The sequence below is a fragment of the Macaca nemestrina genome, chromosome 1 (genome assembly GCF_043159975.1).
Source record: "Macaca nemestrina isolate mMacNem1 chromosome 1, mMacNem.hap1, whole genome shotgun sequence".
In the NCBI taxonomy this organism is placed as follows: Eukaryota; Metazoa; Chordata; class Mammalia; order Primates; family Cercopithecidae; genus Macaca; species Macaca nemestrina.
In genome coordinates, this window is record NC_092125.1 from 223,089,924 (window position 1) to 223,113,824 (window position 23,901).

At 54.1% G+C, this 23,901-nt stretch overlaps 1 protein-coding gene across 2 annotated transcripts in view; it reads left to right on the top strand.

The window, feature by feature from the left end:
- CIROZ (ciliated left-right organizer protein containing ZP-N domains) overlaps window positions 1-12,066 on the top strand; it is a 39,479-nt gene extending 27,413 nt beyond the window's left edge. For both annotated transcript variants that reach the window (XM_071100869.1, XM_011726779.2), the window contains 7 exons: window positions 860-997; window positions 1,506-1,590; window positions 3,112-3,308; window positions 4,141-4,264; window positions 8,648-8,838; window positions 9,605-10,805; window positions 11,777-12,066. In XM_071100869.1, coding sequence (XP_070956970.1) covers window positions 860-997; window positions 1,506-1,590; window positions 3,112-3,308; window positions 4,141-4,264; window positions 8,648-8,838; window positions 9,605-10,798 — 1,929 coding nt within the window. In that variant the 3' untranslated portion in view covers window positions 10,799-10,805; window positions 11,777-12,066. The remainder of the gene's footprint in view (window positions 1-859; window positions 998-1,505; window positions 1,591-3,111; window positions 3,309-4,140; window positions 4,265-8,647; window positions 8,839-9,604; window positions 10,806-11,776) is intronic.
- The last annotated feature ends 11,835 nt before the right edge of the window (window positions 12,067-23,901 follow it).

Consider the following 23,901-nt stretch of genomic DNA (forward strand, 5'->3'; position numbering starts at 1 on the left):
GGAGAGTGTAGTGGACGGTACGGACTCTTCAGGGACCAGGTCTTGCCAGCCGAAGTTTGAAGCTCCCGCTGGTGCCCTCCAGGCAGAGGCCTGAGGCCTGAGGCCATCTGAGAAGAACCTGGAAGAGGGGACCCCAGCTTTGGGTGGGAGGCTGGGTTGGAAGACTCTAAGGTCCTTCCCGTGCTAAGATTCTCTCTGCCAAGTCTCCAGTGACAGGGAGCTTGTTCCTTTGTAAGGAGCTTGTTCCACATCGCACAGGTGCTTCCCGAATTTTCCTTCTGCTGGTCCTTGGAATGTTTCCTGCAGCCTCCCGGAAGGAGCCAGTCCCTCTTCTCTATTTCACATCCCTTTGAGTATTTGGGATCAGTGAGCTTGACCTCCCCAAGTCTTCCTGACGTCCCCCTGCCAGTCTTCCTGAGATGGGAGCTGGAGACCCTTCCCTACCCCTCTCCCCGCATCTGGCCCTCACCTTTATTCAAGGCCTTCATTCCCATGTCCCACTAAAGGGTGGCAAACAGAGCCAAGGACAGGACTCCAGTTGTGCCCAGCCAGGGCGGCACAGGGGCTGACTGGTTGGCATTGCTGTTAGGGGTCACTGTGTGTTCGTTCTCTCAGCCGCGTTGTACACCTACTGTGTGCCAAGCACCCCTGCAAGGGACCTCCTCCCCTAAAGTATGAGCATACTAGTGTCTGGTTGACTCTCCTCCCCGAGTGGCCTGCCGTCCTGCCTCCTGGCCTAGCCATCCTCCCCGTGACCCTGTTACCTTCCTAGGTAACCCCTCAAGTGTCCCTTCTCCATGACTCCTAGTGACCGTGCCTCCCTGGCCACATGGTTTGTGAACGTGTCCTGTTTCTCCAGACTCCATGGCTGCTGTCCCTTCGAGGGGAGCTGGTGGCTTCTCTTGAAGATGCCAGCCTGATGGGACTGTATGTGGACATCAATGCCACCACTGTCACCGTCCAAAGCCCGAGACAAGGACTTCTTCAGAGGTGGGAGGTCAGTGGTGGGCGGCAGGCCCTGCCAGGCAGTGGGGGGCCTCTGGGGCATAGCACCCAGAAGAGCAGGTTGCCACCCCTCCAGTGACAAGTCAAATGTCCACCTGCGAGACTGGACAGATTTAGGCAGGCGCCTTCGAAAATTGGTCCCCATTAGCGTGAAGTGCTCCGCTCTGCAGATGAGGGGCTCCTGCAATCATGCATTCAGCTCGTCCTGATCATGGTGGCAGGAGCGTAATTACCATCTCTTTAAATAGCCCAAAGTTGCCGTGTAAGAGAAGACGGCTCACATGACATTTGCTCTGAGCTCGCTTCCTGCTAAAAATATCTCAGCTAAATAATATTTCCTGGTTGCATCGGCGCAATAGTCCCTGACCTGGGCTTTGTAACACTTGGGGCTTTAGTTCAGAGATTAGTTCGAAGGTGGGAGAGGGGGCCCCTGTGGTGGGAGTTTGCATCTGGAAGGAGCAGTTTTGAAGACCTCAGGGGGGACCTTCCTCCCTCCCCAGGTGCTGAACACCTCTGCTGAGCTCCTGCCACTATGGCTGGTGAGCGGTCACCATGCCTATTCTTTAGAAGCTGCTTGCCCACCGGGTAAGACCCAGGAGTGCCCCTAATGTCCACCTTTCCGACTTCATCACATTCTCGTCTCTGTTTTTTCCCTCCTCTGGGCACCTTAATCCCCTCTGTCTCATCCCACTTTTCCTCTCCTCAGTCCCAGCCTTGGCTATGCATTTCTGAAATGCTTGGGACAAAGAGAAGTTTGCTTTTGCTGGAAGATGTGTGGAGTAGAAGTGGGATGTGGGGTGAATGAAAAGTAAAATAATCTACTACAGACCTGCAAACTTGGGGTCTGCAGACTCTTGGGAGCACCCAAGCTGGCCCCAGGGGCTCTGAGAACAGAGACGGGAGAGAGTGTGCAGCCTGGTCAGACCCTCCAGGGCTCCGTGATCTGAGGGCAGTGGGGACCCCTGATCTAGGCCATGTATGTGATAACTGTTTTGTTCAGCCTGGAGTGACACCACTGCCCTGGGTCTTATGTCATATAAAGAGGTCTGGAACCTGGAAGACCACTTCCTACCTCCGGGGAATTTAAATTCAAAGAACTCGGTGTGCAACGTTAGGTGGATCAAAGGCTTCATCCTGTGTGGATAGATTAGAGGTGGCTTAGACTTTCCATTTGTATAGAATTTTATCATGGACTGAGTTTCGGGATCAGGGCTCTGGGGATTTTCAGGCATTGGCGGTGACCGTGATGAGCCCCCGAACATCTCTTTCCCTGTTCACAATGTTTCCAGTCCCTTTATGTAAAGGCAGATGCTTCCATTAGCAGCTGCAGAGCTGGTTTAAAATGTCCCGCCGAGAGCCTGACACAGTGAAATTCTTGCTAAAGTGTAAACAACTGATAGGAGCTGTATGTCTTTCTTTTTTTTGGGGGGCGGAGTTTTGCTCTTGTTGCCCAGGCGGGAGTGCAGTGGCATGATCTTGGCTCATTGCAACCTCTATCTCCAGGGTTCAAGTGATTCTCCTGCCTCAGCCTCCCAAGTAGGTGGGATTATAGGCTTCCACCAGCACACCCGGCTCATTTTTTGGGTTTTTAGTAGAGATGGGGTTTCACCACGTAGGCCAGGCTGGTCTTGAAATCCTGACCTCAGGTAATCCACCCACCTTGGCCTCCCAAAGTGCTGGGATTACAGGTGTGAACCACCGTGCCCGGCCTAGGAGCTGTATTACTTAAGAGCTGTAGAGCTGTATTACTTTGGAAATGGAAGGGGCACTGGGCTAGGTCACCGAAGCCGAAGACGATCTCAGTAGAGCCATTTCTGCAGCTTCCCTGATGGCATCTGCTTCCATCAGGATGCAGATGGGCCTTTCCAGAGTGGTGAGATCTGTCAGGTGTTTGGGGATGGTCTTTTTTTCTTCTCTTCTTCATCCGTGCAGCTAAGTTTCAGCCCAGGCAGTGATACCGGGACACCAAGTAACTTGCTGTCACTGACTGGGGAAGTGTGCTGTGCTGGCCACAGGTGTGGCCCCGGGCAAATGCCCACCACCACTTCATTTGTCCACGAGCCTGCAAAGTGTCTTTTTCTGTGTCCTGTGTCCTTCCCATTCCAGTGTCATTCCAGCCAGAGTCGGAGGTCTTCGTTCACATCCCCAAGCAGAGACTGGGTCTAGTCAAAAGAGGTTCCTACATTGAGGAAACCCTGAGCCTCAGATTCCTCCAAGTCCAACAGTCCAACATCTTTATGGTGACTGAGAACAAGGACTTTGTGGTGGTCAGCATCCCGGCGGCCGGGGTGCTCCAGGTCCAGGTGAATATCCGGTGGCATCTCTGTCTTGCCCCTTCTCTTCCTGAGGCCCTTCTCCTTCGGTCACCAATGCCATGTGTGGTCAGAAACGTGAAGGGTAGGCTGGTCACAGTGGCTCATGCCTGTAATCCCAGCACTTTGGGAAGCCGAGGCGGGAGGGTCACTTGAGTCCAGGAGTTCAAAACTGGCCTGGGAAACATAGTGATACCCCGTTGCTACAAAAAAATTTAAAAATGAGGTAGGAGCATTGCTTGAACTTAGTGGGTTGAGGCTGCAATGAGCTATGATTGTGCCATTGCACTCCTGCCTAGGCAATGGGAGTGAGACCCTGTCTCAAAAAATAAAAGTAAAAAGAAAGAAAGAAACATGGAGGGCAGATCTGTGGTGCTGGCTGAAAGTAGACTTCACCATGTATGCCTCTCAGGCCCATACTCTAACCAAGGTAGCCCCATCAGGGGACAACCATAGGGCATGGGATGCCTCCTGCCACGTGCAACTAATTTCTTTCTTTCTCTCTCTCTCTTTCGATGGAGCCTCGCTCTGTCGCCCAGGCTGGAGTGCAGTGGCGCGATCTCGGCTCACTGTAACCTCCTCCTCCTGGATTCAAGTGATTCTCCTGCTTCAGCCTCCCGAGTAACTGGGGCTACAGGCACCCACCACGACGCCCAGCTAATTTTTTGTATTTTTAGTAGAGACGGGGTTTCACTGTGTTAGCCAGATGGTCTCAATCTCCCGACCTCGTGATCTGCCTGCCTCAGCCTCCCAAAGTGCTAGGATTACAGGCATGAGCCACTGTGCCCAGCCAACGTAAAACTAATTTCTTGTGGCCTCACAGCGATGCCAAGAAGTTGGAGGAACCCCGGGAACACAAGCTTTCTATAGGGTAGACCTGAGTCTGCAATTTGCTGAGATGGCTGCCCCAGTCCTCTGGACGGTGGAGAGCTTCTTCCAGTGTGTGGGTGAGTGAGGCACCATGAGGGTGTGACTGCTGGTAACAGGTATACACTGCACAAACCCTCTTTCCTTGGCCCTGGGGTTCTTTCTTCTGTGACAACGTTTCACTCTCTGGACCGCACAGGTCCCACACCGACAAGGTAAGTGAGGCGTCAGACATACTGGCTGGAACTGGCAGGAGAACAACAGTGTCGTGAGAACTGAGTGGTCCTGTGGTTCCTGGCCCTGGAGTCTGCCAGGGAGGGGACAGGGGAGGCAGATGGGGGTGTATCCCTTTCCTAACCAACTGCACAACCTCAGTGAGTTACCTAACCATGTTGAGCCTCAGTTTTCCCATCTGGAAAATAGGCATACCAGTACCTGTTTTGAGGATTGAAACAGCAAGAGGAGCTATTTCCAGTTCCTCGGGTCACTTGGTAGACAGATCAGTGTCCTTGGCAAAGAGCACGACACGATGCAACTTGTTTCTCAGCTCAAGAGGAACCTTCTTTTAAATGTGGTGTATGTCTTTATGCCAGGATGCTGGGATGGGGTTTTTGGAGAAAGCTCTGCTAACGGACAACCTGGTATTCACACATGCAAAACCACCAGGAGCAAAACCCATTGAAATACAGCACAAGGAAATGCACATAATTCACAAATGATGTCGATCACTTTCATCTTTTACTTCCTAACTGTCCTCAATCAAAGACAGACGCGAAGGAGATTTAACTCAGATGTTAATAGTGTAAGTTTGCCCTGTCACGAGGATATGATGTTTTGGTGCTGCACAAAAATGTAATTATGTTCAGAACTATATTTAAAGATTAAAAGGGGGACTGCCTACCACAGCTAGCCCCAAATTCAGAATTAGAAACAAAGAAAAAGGCGGGATGGGGGGTGAGTTCTGACAGTCTGCTAAAAATGGAAATGTTTCTTGAAAATTTTTACACATTTCGCCTGTTTTTATTTTAACGGTTTGTTGCAGTGATGACATTAATCTTGGAAAGGGAGGGCTAGAACTTTATCCAACAGATATTCACTAGGCAGTCACGGTGTATGCGGCCACATGCAAGGCTTAGGTGGGAACAGAGGCTGCTGGTTCTTGAAAATTTTTACACATTTCGGCTGTTTTTATTTTAACGGTTTGCTGCAGTGATGACATTAATCTTGGAAAGGGAAGGCTAGAACTTTATCCAACAGATATTCACTAAGCAGTCGCGGTGTATGCGGCCCCATGCAAGGCTTAGGTGGGAACAGAGGCTGCTGGATTCGGCTCTTGCTCTCAGGCAGCGTTCAGTCTGGAAGGGGAGATAAGAAATGCCCAGAGAAAGGCCGGACGCAATGGCTCACGCCTGTAATCCCAGCACTTTGGGAGGCAAAGGTGGGAGGATCACTTGAGGCCAGGAGTTTGAGACCAGCCTGGCCAACATGGCAAAACCCTGTCTCTCCTAAAAATACAAAAATTAGCTGGGCATGGTGGTGCACATCTGTAATCTCAGCTACTTGGGAGGCTGAGGCAAGAGAATCGCTTGCACCCGGGAGGTGGAGGCTGCAATGAGCTGAGATTGTGCCACTGCATTCCAGCCTGGGCAACAGAGCAAGACTCATCTCAAAACAGAAACAAAAACAAACAAACAAAAACAACAAAAAAGAAATGCCCAGAGAATTATGAGGGCAGGTGGACTCAGGAGAGATGTCAGAGAGTAAATGATCTTTATCCTGGGTTTTGATGAGAGGGCAGGTCCTTGATAGGAAGATACGGAATACAGCATAAAAATAGATCAGCAACAGTAATAGAAACATTTTAGGAAGAGTTTTTTTGGCCTCTCTGGAAAGATTTACACGGGGAAAGAATGTTCTCTTCCTCATTTTGTTAATTTAACATCAGCAACTAGAATGAATGTCTCCCCTCCCTGGTTCCCAGCACACCTCCCCTGCACCTCCCCTGCAGCTTCCCTGCAGCTTCGAGGTCTTTCTATTCTTATTATAGTTATTGGTGCACGCTCCTGTCTCTCCCTCTAGTATGAATTCCTTAGATCAGGGGCTGTGCCCTGTTCGGCTTCTTATTCTTGACGGGCCTTATCTTGCCGCCTTGCCCTTGGTAAGCACTTCATAAATGCTTGTTGGCTTGAATTTTCACCAGGAATTTAAAAAAACGTTTTACACAGATAACATTTTTCTTTTGTAAATATGTGACTAATGTGTCACATATTTACAAAATATATGCTGGACTATTAATATATGCTGGAATTGCCTAAACTCCCCGTGGTTAGAGATTTTTAAAAAATCTTCCTTTTCCCTGACCCCAAAAGTAATTAGAACCTATAGGACAAATCCTAATTATTTAAGTGGTCTGGAGAAATCTAGGAGATGGTTTAGATATAGCTGTTTTCATATGTGTGTGTACGCACATATATATATATATATGCGTGTATATATATGCGTGTGTGTGTGTGTGTGTATATATATATATATTTTATAAGAGACAGGGTCTTGTTCTATTGCCTAGGCTGGAGTACAATAGTGCAATCAAAGCTCATTATAACACTGAGCTCCTGGGTTCAAGGGATCCTCCTGTCTCAGCCTCCTGAATAGCTGGGATTATAGATACAAGACACCATACCAAGCTAGTTTTAAAATTTTTTTTTTTTTTTTTCCCGAGACGGAGTCTCTTGTTGCCCAGGCTGCAGTGCAATGACACAATCTTGGCTCACTGCAACCTCCGCCTCCCAGGTTCAAGTGATTCTCCTGCTTCAGCTTCCGGAGTAGCTGGGATTACAAGTGCCTGCCACCACGCCTGGCTAATCTTTGTATTTTTAGTAGAGACGAGATTTCACCATATTGATCAGGCTGGTCTTGAACTCCTGACCTCAGGTGATCCGGCTGCCTTGGCCTGCCAAACTGCTGGGGTTACAGGCATAAGCCACTGTGCCTGGCCTTAAATATTTTTATAGAGATGGGATCATGCGTGTTACCCAGGCAGTTCTTAAACTCCTGGACTCAAATGATCCTCCTGCCTTGGCCTCCCAAAGTGCTGGGATTACAGGTGTGAACCACTGTGCCCGGCCTATTTTTACATTTTGAAGTTGGGTTCACGGATGGAAATGCCTCTAGGGGTGGGGAAGGGAATGTTAGCGGTGGGAGAGTGGGGAGGATAAGAACACCCAGGGCCTGGGCGTGGAAGGATAAGGCAGCAAAGCTCAGTGTGGGAGGTGACAGGGAGTGGTGGAGACTCCTGGGAACCTGCAGCCACCAGGTCCCTCTAAGCAGAGCAGCCTTGCTTGGCTGGAGCTGACCCTATCTTGCAGGGAAGCAGGTCCGTGTAGCCAAATCTGGTTTTCCACGAGAACCTGGTTATATAAGAACTCCTGCTTTTAAAATGTTGTTGGTTAATTTAAAAAACAGTTCAAACACCCTGCAGGCTGAGTCAAACATGTCCAAGAGCTGTATTTAACCCCTGGGCCAGAATTTGCAAGTGCGAACCCAGTAGTTCTCAACTGCAGGCGATTTTTGCCTCTCAGGAGACACTTAGCAACATCTGGAGACATTTTTGTTTGTCGTGACTCGGGGGATCCTACCGGCATCTGGTGGGTGGAGGCCAGGGGTCCTGCTAAACACCCTGCACTGTACCTCCTCTCCCGCACTTGACAAAGCGTGATCGGCCTGGAATGCCTACGCTGCCTGGGCTGAGTCTAACCTGAAGGGTGATCGGGCAGGGAGCACTCTCCCGTTCTCTGTGGTTTCTGAGGTTGGGCCAATGTATTTGACCTCGAAATAGGAAATGGCTCAAAGATGAAACCAGCTGGTGGCACTGAAGCTACGATAGGGAGTCAGGACCAGGTACCCCTTGCAGAAATCTGAATTTCTGTGATTTAAGTTAAAAAAATGGGCCGGGCGTGGTGGCTTACTCCTGTAATCCCAGCACTTTAACAGGCCAAGGCGGGCGAATCATTTGAGGTCAGGAGTTTGAGACCAGCCTGGCTAACATGGTGAAACCCCATCTCTACTAAAAATACAAAAAAAATTAGTTGGACGTGGTGGTGCACACCTGTAATCCCAGCTACTCGGGAGGCTGAGGCAAGAGAATCACTTGAACCCAGGAGGTGGAGGTTGCAGTGAGCCGGGACTGCACCACTGCACTCCAGCCTGGGCCACAGAGTGAGACTCCAAATCAAAAAAAAAAAAAAAAAGGTATCTTGATGTCCACATAGTCTCAAAAAGGACTCCAGGTGGGAGGACTGTGAAATTCAGCGAATGGACATTTCCCAACCCAGGGCTTGCATCTGACCTCCCCAAGCTTCCATTCCCCACCTGTGGAAAAGGGTCCCTCACGGTCCCTTCAGCAGGGCGTGGGGAGGATTTTGCTTCCTTAGGAGGAAGGCTGACCTCTGTCTTCCCTCTGGAAGGTTCAGGAACAGAGTCGCCTGCCTCAACTGCTACACAGAGGGCCACTCCCTCCCCGCCATCCCCAGGACCAGAGACCCCTCCAGCAAGCGTGCCATCTGCCGCTTCCTCCCAGGTGTGGGCTGCAGGACCAGCTGCCCAGGAATGGCTTTCTTGGGACCTCCCTCACCAGCCTTCTGATGCGCTGGCCAAGGCAAGTCTATGGCTACATCCTCTGCCCACGGTTTCCTCCAAAAAGTCGGGTCCCCATGAGGTATTGGTAGACCCAGCTGGGCCTGAGGCCCTTCTCTCTCACCACCGTTCTTCCAAAGAGAGCCCCACTGTGATCCCCAACCGTGTCACCTCCTCAAATTCAGAATATTTCCCAGAGAAAGCTGGGCCCCCAAGAGCTCCCACCTAAGGGCAGCCCCCTTCATCTGTCAGCCTGGATCACAGCAACCTCCCAGTGCCCTGAGACACAGCCGAAGGAGGCAGCGGGGGTGTCAGCAGCTATGCACACAAATGGAGGGAGGGAAACTGAGGCACACCAGAGGACTGGAGACCCAGAGGTCACAGCTTCCTCCAACTCTTCTTTTTTTTTGAGATGGAGTCTCGCTCTGTCATCCAGGCTGGAGTGCAGTGGCACCATCTTGGCTTACTGCAGCCTTCACCTCCCAGATTCAGGCGATCCTCCTGCCTCAGCTTCCTGAGTAGCTGGGATTACAGGCGCGCGCCACCACGCGTGGCTAATTTTGTATTTTTAGTAGAGATGGGGTTTTACCATATTGGCCAGGCTGGTCTGGAACTCCTGGCCTCAAGTGATCCACCTGCGTTGGCCTTCTATTGTGTTGGGATTATAGACGTGAGCCACCGCACCTGGTTCCTCGAACCCATCTTTGGGCTGAGATTCTCAGGGCAGCCGGAGCCCATGTGTTCTTGTTTCTGATGCTTTTTCTCTCTCCACTTCTCTCTTGATGAAGAAGGGGCTTGGACCGTTGCTGCAAACAGCCAAACCGGCGAGGAGAGGCCAGACATCTGCCTCCATTTTCCCTAGAGTGATGCAAGCTCAGCAAGGTCTCCAGGCTCCCCCAGGGGAAGTGGGGTTCCCTGGACACCCCATGCCTCCAGTCACGCTCCCCTCGGAGCCTGTAGAGGGTGTCCAGGCTAGTCCCTGGCGGCCACGTCCAGTCTTGCCAGTGCACCCGACTCTGACCCTGCCTGTGTCCTCAGACGCCTCCTCTCCTCCACCGCCAGCCCTGAGGCCTGAACAGTCTGAATGGCTCCTGGTCTCGGGACCATCTGTCACCCTGACTGAAGGTCTAGGAACTGTGAGGCCTGAGCAGGACCCCGCCCAGTCTCCAGGAAGTCCCCTCCTGCTGAGAGGGCTGTCAAGGGGGGATATGGCTGCACCTGAGCCCATCTTGGGGGAGCCTGGGCAAGCCAGCGAGGAGCTCCAGCCACTGACAAGGCCCTGGCGGGCCAGGCTGGCGGCAGAGGCACTGGTTTCTCACCATTCTCCCCGAGAGTCCCAGGAAACATCCTCTGGAATAGAGGTGGAGAGGCCGAGCCAGACTGGGCCTGGTTTCCCCAGGGAGGGGGCCAGGGGACTCGTGGACTTTTCATCCTCAGAGCCAAGCGAGGACATGGAGGGGCCGGGACTCTCCACCCTGCTGGGGAGGGATGCCACATTCTCCACCCCAAGCGTGAGGCAGCCAGACCCCAGTGCCTGTGCCGGGGCCTCAGGACCCGAACTCACCGGGACGCCCAGGGTGAGGCCGGCAGCGCCCTTGGCGGTTCTTCCTGTGGAACCTCTGCCAGCAGAACTGATTCGCCCGGCAGCTCTTCTGACACCCAAAACCTCATCTGTAGGAAGGGCAGACCAGGCCCTATACCTGGAGTGTACCCCTGGCTTTGTGGGCCAGGAGGAATCAGGGGCTGCACATGCATCCAGTCCTCTGTCCACGCAAACCCTGAGCCCGTGGGCTCCCACAGGAGGGTCGCTACCCAGCCTGGTGGAGATTGAACACCCCTTCCCGGCTGGCCGGGGGACCTCACCCCAGCAGGAGCTGACAGGGCCCACCTTGGCCCCCAGTGCTGAAAGCCACAGGCCTCCTGAGCTTCAGGACAGTGTGGAGGGGCTTCCTGAGAGGCCCCACGCTGAGTCTCCATGGTGACTCCACGGTGAGTCCTGGGTGCACCCTGGGGAGGTGGAGTGCAAAGGGCGGGAGGTAGCGATGGGTCAGCATGGAGGTGGGGGCTGGGGGTTCTCTCCAGGGAAGCCCCAGTGCTCTTCCGGCCCAGATCATCGCTGTGCTCAGCCACAGCTGGGCATCTAGGCCAGGGAGTCCAGGGGCACTGGGTCACTGAGAGTCACCAGGGACATCCAAGCCAGCAAGGTACCAGCTGCTGCCATGGAACCCAGAGGAAGTGGTGAAGTGGCAGGCCATCTGCCTGCGTGGACCTCCCCGAGGGAAGAGGCGCTGAGTGCAGGGCAGTGTCCCCCCATCTCTCCCTGGCCCTGCCAGCTGCATTTCTGGGCTTGCTCTGCTGTCAGAGGTGGGGAAGCATCAGGGTAAGGCGCAGCCTCTGCAGCCAGGCCTGCCAGGAGCTAGGGTTCAAGTCCCAGTTCCTCTGTCCTTTGGCTGTGTGACCTTGGCAAGGCACTCACCTCTCTGAGCCTCAGTTTCCTGATGGGTCAAATGGGGATGGTAATAGTTCCTTCCGATGCGGCCGCTGAGGGTTGGGTGGGAAAGGAACACAGAGCATTTGGCGTGGAGCCGGACGACACCCAGTGCGCTCAGAACTCAAGAGCCGTTCTTGCGGCAATCTTACACCATCACCATCCACCTCACAGAGCATGACACCCAGCACGCCCAGAGCTCGAGAGCCGTTCTTATGGTGATCATTTCACCATCTACCTCCCAGCGCAGGCAGAGGGGATGCTTGCAGGCCCAGGAAAGCATGGCGGGCCTGAGCCATGGTTCAGACATCTCTGGGGGTGGCTGGTGATGGTGATACGAACCCTTGGTGTTTACCCCCTCCCCAGGCCTTGGGGTGCCATGACCCCAGGTCTCTAAAGGACTCCAGGGGAGGATAATGGGATGTCACTGCTTTGTTTTCATTACTCATCACTCTTTTCCTCTGGATTCCAGGGCAGCAGCTGGTACCCTGCTGGCTAGGACGGTCCCGGTGACCCTCAGTGACCCAGTTGCCCCCAGGCTCCCTGGCTTCGATGCCCATCTGTGGCTGGGGACAGTGTTCTGGCCGGAAGAGCACTCACTCGGTGCTTCCCTGGGAGGGTGGCCCCCCAGACGCCCACCTCCAGGCCGACCCATCACTGGAAGTGGGATTTGAAATGCAGCCAAGAAGAGGAGACCGTCGGCAACGCCCGCCCGGAACAAGAAATAAATAAATAAGTAATCAGGGTTGTCTTGGCTGATAAACGGTCCCCACCTCGAAGAAGTCTTCTCCCCCCTCTGCGCACCCTCCTCCTCCCTCTCCGGGCAGATCCGTCCCAGGCAAAAGCTTAATAGCCCCATTTAAGGCTTTTCCTTTTCACCACGAGATTGAGCTGCTCCTGCCATTACGAGGTTTTCAGCTTCTCTCTGAAATCAAATTACTGACTCCATTTAATTTTTTAAAAGCTCAGATGATTTCCCTTCTCGAATCGGAGCCGTGACTTCAAGGCCAGCCCCCACCAGCCCTACCAGGCGATTCCCCTGCGGGCAGCCGCTGCCCTGGGATGGCGGCCCCCATGCCTGGGGAAGCCTGACACCTAGAGGGAAAGCCAGTGGGAGGAGGCCTGAGGCTCTGGCCACCACCCTGGACCCTGGGCTGGGTGGCCTGAGCTGGAGGAGGCCCACAGGAGCCCATGGCTGGAGGCCGATGATCTCCAAAGGCTGGTGGGGTCAGTGGTTAGAGCTCAGCACCGATGCCATAGGCTCATGCGGGAGGGCCCTAGCCTCCCAGTCGCCTTCTCACAGTGTGTGTCTGGGACTCTACCACTCCACAAAGGTTTATGGAGCGCCTCCTCGGTGGTGCCAGGCACTGTTCCGGCCCCGGGGAGGCTCCAGTGAATTGAATGAAATCCCCGGTGTGGGAAGGAAAGTTCTAGAGTGCGCGTGAGAGGGGGTTTGGACAACAATAATAGACACAAAACAATTTCAGACAATGCTTCCTGCTCTGAAGAGGAGCAAACAGGCAACTCGGGTTTCCAGCTGCTTTGGGTGGGAAGGTCGGGCGACCCCTCTGAGGAGGTAAGGAGGCAACCGCAGAAAGAGCTGGGGGTGGCGTCCAGGCAGAGGGACAGAAGAGCAAGGGCCCTGAGGCCGGCTGGAAGGACGGAGAGAAGGCCATGGAAGCTGGTGGTGTGAGCAGAAGAGTGCAGGGGGGATGGGCCTCCAGGGTTTGCAGACGCCGTCAGGAGCCCGGATTTAATTTTGGCCTTCATGGGCTGTCCAACAGGGGCCTTTGGTCCAACAGGGGCCTTTGAGCAAAGCAGTAGCCTTGAGTAGATGCTTGAGAAGGCTGGCTGGAGAGTGGGCGTCAGAGGGGCAGAGCAGCAGCCCCACTGAAAGGAAAGGTGACACAAAGGATCTCCTCTTTGAGGGCTTGTGCCACTCCCACACCTGCGTCCAGATGACACAGGGGAAGTGGCTGCCTGGTGACATTGGAGACATGACGCATCTTATTGTTATTGTTATTAATTTACTTATTTTCGAGACAGAGTCTCTCCCTGTCGCCCAGGCTGGAGTGCAGTACCTTGATCTCAGCTCACTGCAACCTCTGCCTCCCAGGTTCAATTGATTCTCCTGCCTCCTGCGTAGCTGGGACTACAGGCTCACACCACCACACCTGGCTAATTCTTGTATTTTCAGTACGGATGGGGCTTCACTATGTTGGCCAGGCTGGTCTCAAACTCCTGACCTTGTGATCCGCCCACCTCGCATCTTTTATCTCAACACTGGCCGTGGTGTGTTTCCCAGGAAACAGTCTCTGTCTCTCTTTGCCTCCTCCCCTCCACCTCCATCCACCTCCATCCACCCCAGCCCCTTCTCTATCCCTGTAGAGCCCCCCGGCTTTGGGACAGGGTAGAGCAGGGGCACCCATGTGCGAGAAAGTCCTATAAACCAGGGCTAACCCTTTACCAAGTCCTCCTGTGTTTAACAACCACCCTGTGCCCTTGGAGACAAGACAGAGGGAAGGGAGTTAATGAAATCACCAGCCTTTACCTGGCATAAATGGCTCTTCACCCCCCAGGCGGGCGGCGATTTGCAAGGCTGAGAGGGTCTGGGCATTAACTGTTCTGGGCACTCTTCCCAGCTCAGCGCTCTGTGCAGCTGGAACAAACCACTTTACTTCTCTTCCTTCCCCCAGCTTCGCTCTGCACCCGCTCAAAAGCGGGCAGTCGTGCTTAATTAGAAAGTGCTTGGGGTTCTCGGGAAGGTTCCCATTCTCCCTCCAGATGGGACAACCCCATTTCTGTGACCAGGGCAGACCTGGCTGGCACCCATGCCTGATCCTGGGACACGCACGGGTGTTGCCTCTGCCGGTTTTCCCGTTGAGACCTCCCAGGTCTTGCAGTCATTTGTTTATGGCTGACACGTCTGTGATCAGTGAAATTCTGGCAGGGAGCAGCTCTTTCCCTCGGGGTCAGCAGCTGCCGGGAGATCTTTGACAGCCTGGGCTGTTCCAGGTGCTTAGACATCACTCGGTGGTTCCCCGCCCTTAGCGGCTTGGATTCTCATCTTTTATCCACCCCCCACGACTCTGCATGAAGTCCAAAGTCTATGCTGCATTTGTTGTCCTTTTCTCCTGCTACACGGAGCAGCTGGAGCTGGTCCAATTTCTCTTTTGGGCTTTCCTTCTTGAGCACAAAGCCTTTCCACGCCCTTCAGCATCCAGGCTCATTGTTTTTCCCTGGTTGAAGGTCCTGAATTCCTAGTTTTTTTGTTTGTTTTTTAGAAGGAATCTCACTCTGCTGCCCAGGCTGGAGTGCCATGGCGCAATCTCGGCTCACTGCAATCCACTTCTTGGGTTCAAGCGATTCTCCTGCCGCAGCCTCCTGAGTAGGTGGGACTACAGGCGCACATCACCACACCTGGCTAACTTTTGTATTGTTAATACAGATGGGTTTTCGCCATGTTGGCCAGGCTGGTCTTGAACTCCTGATCTCAGGTGATCCGCCCACCTCAGCCTCCTAAGATGTTGGGATTCCAGGCATGAGCCACCTCGCCTGGCCGCCAAATGTTCAATGCTTCCCTCAGCAGACTTTACATCACAACATACTCTTGAGTATTTGTTTTTGTTTTTGAGGTAAGATCCTGCTCTGTTGCCCAGGCTGGAGCGCAGTGGTGCAATCATAGCTCACTGCAGCCTCGACCTTCTGGGCTCATGTGATTTTCCCACCTCAGCCTCCCTAGTAGCTGGGAGTACAGGCATGCTCCACCACACCTGGCTAGCTTTAAAAAATTTTTTTTGGTAGACACGAGGTCTTGCTCTGCTGCCCAAGCTGGTCTCCAGCTCCTGGGCTCCTCCCACCTCAGCCTCCTAATGCGCTAGAAGGCGTGAACTACTGTGTCCAGCCCTTCGGTTGGGTGTTCGAACATTACTTAAGCTGGAACTGTAGTTTCTATTTAGTAATCCTCCCAATTACTATGTAACCAGAGAGGCAGTGTGGTTGGGAAGTGTCTTCTGGAGGTCTGGAAACCAGATCTGTTCCCCCAAGTCATTTGGCCTTGAGCTAGTCAGTTCACCTTCTGAGCCTCAGTTTTGCTGTTGGGCTGTTTGGAAACCAGAGTGAATGGCCCAGCAACCTCTGATCCAGGAGGTCACCTGGGCCATCCCATGCAGATAGGACGTTCAGAGTCTCTCATGCAGCCAGGGGAGAACCTCTTTCTTCTGAGGGTCCATTATCTCCAGCCTAGCCCAGCCCCGGCCCACAGCCCAACACCTCTGCTGCTCACAGGTCTGGTGTCTGGGGCTGGGGGCTGCCAGAGACATTAAGCCAAACCAGGTGGGAGGACAAGATGGGACGATATGGACAGAAGTTCATTCCCATGCAGGCAGCCAGAGCCCACCTGTCACCTGCTCCACAGATGACCTCCCACCTGCTCCCAGTTCCTTTCCCAACAATCAGGCTGAGCTGTTCCACATCCCAGATCGAAAAGCCCTCAGAACAGTGGTTCTCAAAGTAGCATCCCCGGAACAGCAGTCCTTCCCACCCCCACACCCCGATCTCATGCTTGTTAGAGAAATGCAAATTATCAGGCCCCACTCCAGACCTACAGAGCCGGAATTCAGGGGTGGGGCTCGGCAGTCTGCGGGACTGAAATCATCCAGGGGGTTCTGATGCCCCACTGTGTAAGCTCAGAAGTGCTGCATGAGAGAATCTGCGAGGGATACTCCCTAAATTAGAGAATGTCACAGCCTCCATAACAATCCAACACTTGACTCTCATACACCGCCCAAGTACTTGCCACCTCCATCTGTTCATTGTGCCCAGCAGCATCCCTTCCAGGGAGAAAATAATTGTTTTCCCCATTTTGCAGAGGAAGAAACTGAGGCTCAGGGCCCGCCCAAGGTCATAACTAGCGGATGGTGGCACGAGGGCCAAAACCCCGGCCTCCTCATTCCAGCGGGAGGGCTCTCTCTTGGACACTGGGTTTCCGCGGCTTCTTAGACCGCATGTTCCCCCGCCAGAGAGCCATCCCCGCTTCCAGCCCTCTCCCGGTTCCCAGTTGCAATCTTAGGCACGAACATCCAGGAAACATAAATTTCGCCTGGCAGTTGAGTAAGAGCTCTGAAAGGAGTTACACGTCAGGGGGATGGGACTTTATTTCTCAATGAAATAGCCTTTTTATGGTTGGAATAAAAGTGCCAGGGGGAGCCTCATGCCAGGAAGTAGCAAGTTATTTGATAAACTCCTCCAGCCAGGGGTGGGGCTGCGTGGGAGGTGGCGGCCAGAGAGAAGCTCCCCCCATTTCCAGATACATGTTTCTCTTCAGGTTAGCACTGTGGAAGACCCCAGGGGGCCCCGTGGGCCACCCAGCTGGAGAAGGGCTGGCCCTGGGACCATGCCAATGCCTTCGCTCCGACACCAGGTCCTGGGAGCAGAGCTGCAGTTCAGAGAGTGAGCAGCAGGGGGCAGCATAACCCACCGTTCTAGCCCGTCCGGCGGGCGCTGCCGGGGCTGCGAAACCGGGGTCCCTGAGGCTCAGTCCTCGGAGGAGGTCAGAAGTAGCCCCCACCGTGGGGCCTCTTCCTCCTCCCTTCAGCCCTTCCAACCCCTTGTCCCTTCATGGCAAGGACAGTTTGTCATCCTTACCCTGGTGGCAGCCTCTGCCCGGATCCACATGATCATGGGGGTGGGAGTAAGTAGGAGGGGGCTTCTCCATCCCCTTGCCCACCCCGTGGCTGCTTTCTCAAAGCTTCTCCAGGCTTTGCTTTGGATTTCATTAACCCTTGGCTTCCTTCTGAGGGGCCTCTGGAGGGGTCTCTGTGTTCGTGGGTGGGTGGGTGGCTTTTGTGGGCTGGGGACCACAGCCTTAGTGGTCACTGGGGGAAGGGGGACAGGAGAAAAGCCTGAAGGACAAAGAGAAAGCAAGGAAACCTCCTCGTCTGAGAACGTGTGTGATTGGCAGGTTTACGGCCTCGGGAAGGTGCGTGGTATTCCGCACAATCAAGTCATTTTTAAAAATAATCTCTCTGCTTAAGTCGTACACGCTGCTAATTGCATTTTAATAAGTCTCTTAAAATCTTGCCATATTTTTTAATATCCTAATATTAGGCAAGTGATTGCGGGGGACACTGGAGGGCATGGGGAGTTTATGTAGCAGAGGGAGGGCTGTGATGAAGCCGGGGGGTGGTGGCCACCCAGTGGCCTGTGGTGTGTGTGGGTGATGGGTGGGTGTCTGTGTTTGTGTGACCTGTGCAAGACCCAGGGAGTGTGAGTGTCCATAGGCAGGGCTTCCCCCGGCCACAGCCCTGGACAGCGGGCCCCGTCTTCGGCCGCAGTGCCAGAAATCACTTATTACACCTGCTGGGGTCCTGCAGCCACAGGGGACAGACAGGCTTCCTCCTTTCTTTTCATCCTTTGGCCCCAAACTAGAACATCTGAACTGGAGGGGACCTTCGACCCAGTCCTCTTTTCCCCAGGATGCAGGCCCTGAGCCCAGAGAGGGGAGGTGACTTGGCCAAGGCCACGTAGCAAGGAGGGGACCAGGGGGGAAAATCAGACCCAGTCTTCAGAGGGCATAGGAGGAACTGCCTTGTCCACCTCATCACAGCACAGGGTGCTGGCTGCACCATCCGGCCCTAGCATCCTTGCCCACACACACTGCATGCTGTGACCTCCCCGTGGGGAGAAGGTGGGTGGTTGCTGATTGAAGGTGGCTGTCGTTCCTGGAGCCCTTACTATGTGCCAGGCACCCTGCTGAGCACATTCCCCTGAATAGCCGTATGGGGTGAGTGTTTTAGGATTCCTGGGTGGATCCACAGCTAAGAAATGGCAGAGCTGGGATTTGAACCCACAGTCGCTCCTGTGCCTGGCTGGGGAAGATTCTTAACCACCATTGGATGGGAGGCTGAGCTGGGGTCCAAGCGAATTCCACATCTCTGAATGCCCAGGTCCAGGGAGGACCATGCAGGGAACAGCAGGGGAGACTGGCAGAGACAGGGAGGTGGGGCATTGGGTGCCTACGGTCTTTTGCTCTTGACCCCTCTGTTACTACAGGGCAGGGTCCCAAGGCCAAGATCAGCATCAACCCTTTTCCCCAGAGCCCCTGGAGGTCAGAGGCCTAGGAAGGCGGTGGCGTGGGGTTGCAGGCCTCAGACCTTAGCCATGCTCTGGGTTTCCGGAGCCCCCTGAGGCACCCGCCAGCCCCCACTGGTCCTGGTCTTCCTCTTCTCTCCTCCTCCCTCCCCTTCCTCCATACACACCATGGGCCCGGGTGGGAGGCACATGTTGAACGAACTTCTGAACAGGAAGTCAACGTCCAGGTCGTCCCTTTTCATGTGGTTTCTTTAATCCCCCAGGCTGGGTTTCAGAAGCGTTTTACAGTTTCAGTTTTACAAAGCTACGCTCCCTTTAATGTTGGCGTTTTTCAGGAGGTGGGGGGAGAGCAGCTTCAGTCAAAACATGTGTGTTTTACATCAGCCAGCTGCGGACAGGGCGGCCCGGGGCGGGGGGCAGCAATGTGGCTTCCAGGCTCCGCGTGGGGGCCCTGGTTAGATGCGTCTACTCGGCTCTCTCCCTCTCCTCTCCTGGGCTTTGCCTTCCCGCCTCCCTGAGTCCCTCTCTCCTGTCCATGGGGCCGGGGGGCCAGGGCACTCCTTTCCAGCCCCTTCCCACCTGAGCTCTGATCCGGTCAATGCAGGTCTTTTGGTTTCTGCTGCTGAGACACCAGTGTTCATCTTCCTCCACACCGTGAGCCGTATCCTCCAACCAGCCGGCTTTTCATTTACTTAGTATTTTCCCTTAAATTGCTGCACTTCTTTTACTTACGTAGATAGTACCTAAGCAAAAATGTCCCTGAAATTGTGAATTTGACACACTAGTTACATCTATCTGCTTGAATACACAATAAAACAAATTTAAAACTATTACAGCATTTGAAAAGGCAAAGATCATCGTGCCAGCCTCGCATGCTTCTGGAAATCCCACCTCCATGCCCCTTCCCTGGCAGAGAAGACGAAGGTCAGGAGGGGAGGTGGCCCGTCCAAGGCCATGGGGTTGGTGAGAGTCCTGCCTGACTGTTCTGCCTCCAAGGCCAGCGTTGGATCTCTCATGAGTCATTTTCAGGGCTGGCTTCTCGGCCGCGCAGTTTCAGACCTTAGAGGAGCTGCCTGGGGCTGTGTGACACACCAAGGAGAGGGGCTGAATTCCCTGGCAGTGCGGTTGGGTGGAAAGAACACAAACAGAATCAGTCAGACCTGGGATCAGATCCCGGCTGCACTAACTCCTAAGAGTGTGATCATAGACAAACGTCTCCATGGCTTTGAGCCTCGGTCTCCTCATCTGTGAAATGGGGATGACCACGCCGGCCTGGAAAGAGCAACGCAAGGGTCAGAGACACACCTGGAAACAGCCCGCCTCAGCCAGGCCCAGGCCTGCAAACCCAGTAGTCATTTGCAAGCCCTCAGGGCTTGGTTCTTGTCCACTGTGCTCCTTGTCACCAGCCTGGTTTCACCATCTCTCCTCCCCTACCCACGGGAGGCAGTGGGAGGTCCGGGGAGGGAGAATCAGGAGTAAAGATGCATGCCCAGAGCAGCTCACGGGCCCTCCTGCCCTCTGTCCCTGCACTGCCTGGGAACAGAGCAAGCCCTGTGTGGGAGGATGCTGTGACCAGCAGCACGTCCATGCCCTGCTGGAAGAAGGAGGAAGACAAAGGTGGCTGTCCCTGCCCACAGAGGTGGAGTGACTGGGGGGCTCCAGAGGCTGTTTGGATAGTGGGGAGGGCCTAGGACACTTGATCCATGCTGCCTGAAATGATGGGGGGTCCAGTATCACAGAGGCCACCCCCCTGGTAAAGCAGAGGCCTTGACCCCTGCTGGCCCCAAAGCTTTGCTGCTACCTGGAGCCCCCAGCTGCTTGAGGGGCTTTGCCTCTATAATGGCCAGGGGGTCTCTGGAGCATGACGCCTCGGATCTGAGCTGTTGTTCTCTGGCCACAGAGTGAAGTCGTCTGGCTTCCAGCAGTGCGAAAGCTGCCCCCAAGGGATCTGGGAGAGTGGAGGAGGCTGATGTCAGGCCAGAACACGGAGGGACAGGACCTAGGGATGGGCACTGTTCCAGCCACTGGTTCTCTCCCTTCAGAGCCTGGGGCAGTTAAGAGACCTTGGAGAATGCAGTAGTGATGACGATGATGATGGGGAGGCTGGTTAAATGCAGTGAACGCTTGCTATGTGCCAGACCCAGTGCTAAGTATTTTTATTTAATTTATTAATTTTTTAAAAATTATTTTTTTGAGACAGAGTCCTTCTCTGTTGCCCAGGCTGGAGTGCAGCGGCGCCATCTCGGCTCATTACAAGCTCTGCCTCCTGGGTTCACACCATTCTCCTGCCTCAGCCTCCCCAGTAGCTGGGACTACAGGTGCCCGCCACCACGCCCGGCTAATTTTTTCTATTTTTTAGTAGAGACGGGGTTTCACCATGTTAGCTGGGAAGGTCTCGATCTCCTGACCTCGTGATCCGCCCGCCTCGGTCTCCCAAAGTGCTGAGATTACAGGCATGAGTCACAGTGCCTGGCCTATTTTTATTTTATTTTTTTGAGGCAGAGTCTGACTCTGTCACCCAGGCTGGAGTGCAGTGGTGTGATCTCAGCTCACTGCAACCTCCACCTCCCTGGTTCAGATGATTCTCTTGCTCAGCCTCCCTAGTAGCTGGGACTACAGGCGCGCGCTACCATGCCCGTCCAATTTTTGTATCTTTAGTAGAGACATGTTTTCACCATGCTGGCCAGGCTGATCTCGAACTCCTGGCTTCAAGTGATCCACCTGTCTCGGCCTCCCAAACTGCTGGGATTACAGGCGTGAGCCACTGCATCTGGCTGCAGTGTTGAGCATTTTACGCAGTCATTACATTCCATCTGCTCTGTGACACACAGTGGGAGGGCATCTAGAATAGTTCCGGCTCACAGTAGGCCCTCAACGAATACTTAAGAAAGAGGCTTGGAGAGGGTGAGAGATCTACCCGATTCTCAGCCTCCGTGCTCTTACTGTGTTTGTCCTTCAGGGCTGGCCACTAGGGCGGGCATCCGGGTGTTGGCAGAGGAGAGGTTTGGGGCTGCAGGTTCTGCACAGCGCACCTGCTGGCTCCTCCTGAGGGAGGCTGTGGCTGTCCCTTTAGGGTAGGTCTGTGGGAGGGCCATCCCCCAGGGCTGAGGATGCCTTGTCCACTTACCCAAGCCACCCGAGGGAGCAACACCCTCAGCGTAGGGCCTCTTCTGCTCCCCCTGGGGCAGTGGAGGGCTGGGCCTGGCCCGGCTGCAGCTGCGTGGGGCCCAGGGAGGAGAGAATCAAAGGCAGTCCATGCAGCCCATGTGGGTCCCGCTTTCATCTCCCGGCTTCAAAGAGGTGCAAACAAACCCTGTCCCCGTGCCAGGCAGCAGCTCCCTCCTCACCGCCCAGCCTGCTCTTTCTCTTCTCCTCCTCCTTCCCCGGAAACCAGCAGGCCTCAGTCCTGGTTCCAGGAGCACTCCAGAGGGGCCCGACTTGCTGGGCAGGGCTGGCAAGGAAGGAAAGGGGAGGCTCTGCCAGGCCCAGAGAAAGGGGGCTGGGACCCTCTCACCCGCGCATACTCTGGAAGCTGGGGGTCTATTCAACCCTGACAGAACCTTCCAATCTAGAACTGTACTGCCCGGGACAATGGCCACCTGTGGCTCCTGAGCACCAGTCTCCCATGTCTGAATACCCTACAAGTAAAAGATGCACAGGATTGCTCAGCTTTGGTGCAAGCAAAGGAATGTGAAATATCTCACACATCATTTTACCCCTGACTACGGGCTGACAGGATAATATTCTGGAGCTACTGGCTTAAAAAAAAAAACAAAAAAAAAACACGTTGTTAAAATTAATTTCACTTGGTACTTCTTACTTTTTTTTTTTTGAGACGGAGTTTTGCTCTGTCTCCCAGGCTGGAATGCAATGGCACGATCTCGGCTCACTGCAACCTCTGCTTCCCGGGTTCAAGCAATTCTCCTGCCTCAGTCTCCTGAGTAACTGGGATTACAGGCATGCACCATCATGACTAGCTAATTTTGTATTTTTAGTAGAGTTGGGGTTTCTCCATGTTGGTCAGACTGGTCTCGAACTCCTGACCTCAGATGACCTACCCGCCTCAGCCTCCCAAACTGCTGGGATTACAGGCGTGAGCCACTGTGCCTGGCGGTTTGTTTTATTTCTGTTGGACTGCTTTGTTCTAGACAATATTCCCGTTTTGTTCTTTTTGATTTTGTCAAGACGGAGTCTTGCTCTGTCGCCCAGGCTGGAGTGCAGTGGCACCATCTCGGCTCACTGCAACCTCCGCCTCCCGGGTTCAAACAATTCTCCTGCTCCAGCCTCCCTGGAAGCTGGGATTGTAGGCGCACATCCCACACCCAGCTAATATTTGTATTTTTAGTAGAGATGGGGTTTCACCATGTTGGCCAGGCTGGTCTCGAACTCCTGACCTCAGGGGATCCACCCACCTTAGCCTCCCAAAGTGCTGGGATTACAGGCGTGAGCTACCGCGCCCAGCAATATTCCCATTTTGCAGATGAGGGGTCTTGAGGCTCAGAGGGGTTTTGGCACATGGCTCCCAGGTGCTTTTTGCTGCTCATAAAAATCGTGAATGAATGAATGAATGAATGAATGCATGCATGCATGCATGAATGAATGAAGGCCTAGTCCTGGCTGCTGAGGAGACACAGGTGAAACCTGTCCCCGTTGATGCCCTCGAGGAGCTCCCAGTCGAGTCTGGTCCAGTCTAGGAAGGAGAGGTAGTGGTGGAGTCAGAGACCCCTGCATTCTGGGGGACCCCAAGGCCTCCGTACAGTAGGGCGGGGAGTGGTAAGTGGCTCCTGGGTCCACATCCTGGCTTCACTGCTTCCTGGTTGTTTGACTTTGGGAGAGTTACTTAACCTATTTATGCCTCAGTTTTCTCATCTGTGAAATGGGGATGATAATAATTATCAATATTATGGAAGCAGCTCCCTCTTGGGTTTCTGTGGGGATGAAGGGAGTTAACACACTCGACTCAGGCAGAGCAGAGCTTTGCGCACAGTGTGTGCAACCTGTTAATGATTAGTAATAATTTGGGACAAATGCTGTCTGTCACGTGGCACCTTGTCCTGACAGCTGCACTTGGGAGGGCTGAAGGCAGTGTCCTGCCCTGGAGAGAGAGCTGCACTCCCAGCAGGTCCCAAGCTGCCACCGCCTGGAGGGGAGAGCAGAGGGACTTTGTGACTTTCCCTCCAAATGGTTTCTCTGGGTCCGCCTGGGCTGTGCCTGGAGTCCATGCTCTCTGGGCTTAGTGTCCCAGCCTCGCCTGCCACCCATCATCTCTTTGCTCCCTGACACACCCACCCTTACCCTACCCTATCCCAGCTCTGTCCCTGAGGCCCTGAGGCCTTTGAAAGTGGCTTTGAAGAGAAACGCCCTCCAGGTAAACAGAACTTCCATCTTGCTTCTGTGCTCTCAGCACAGACAGAGCCTCTGGTTCACTCCTGGTTACCAAGGACCTCCCAGGGAGGGTTGGTGGGAGGTGGGGATGGGGAGCAGGGAGCCCAACACAGGGCCTGA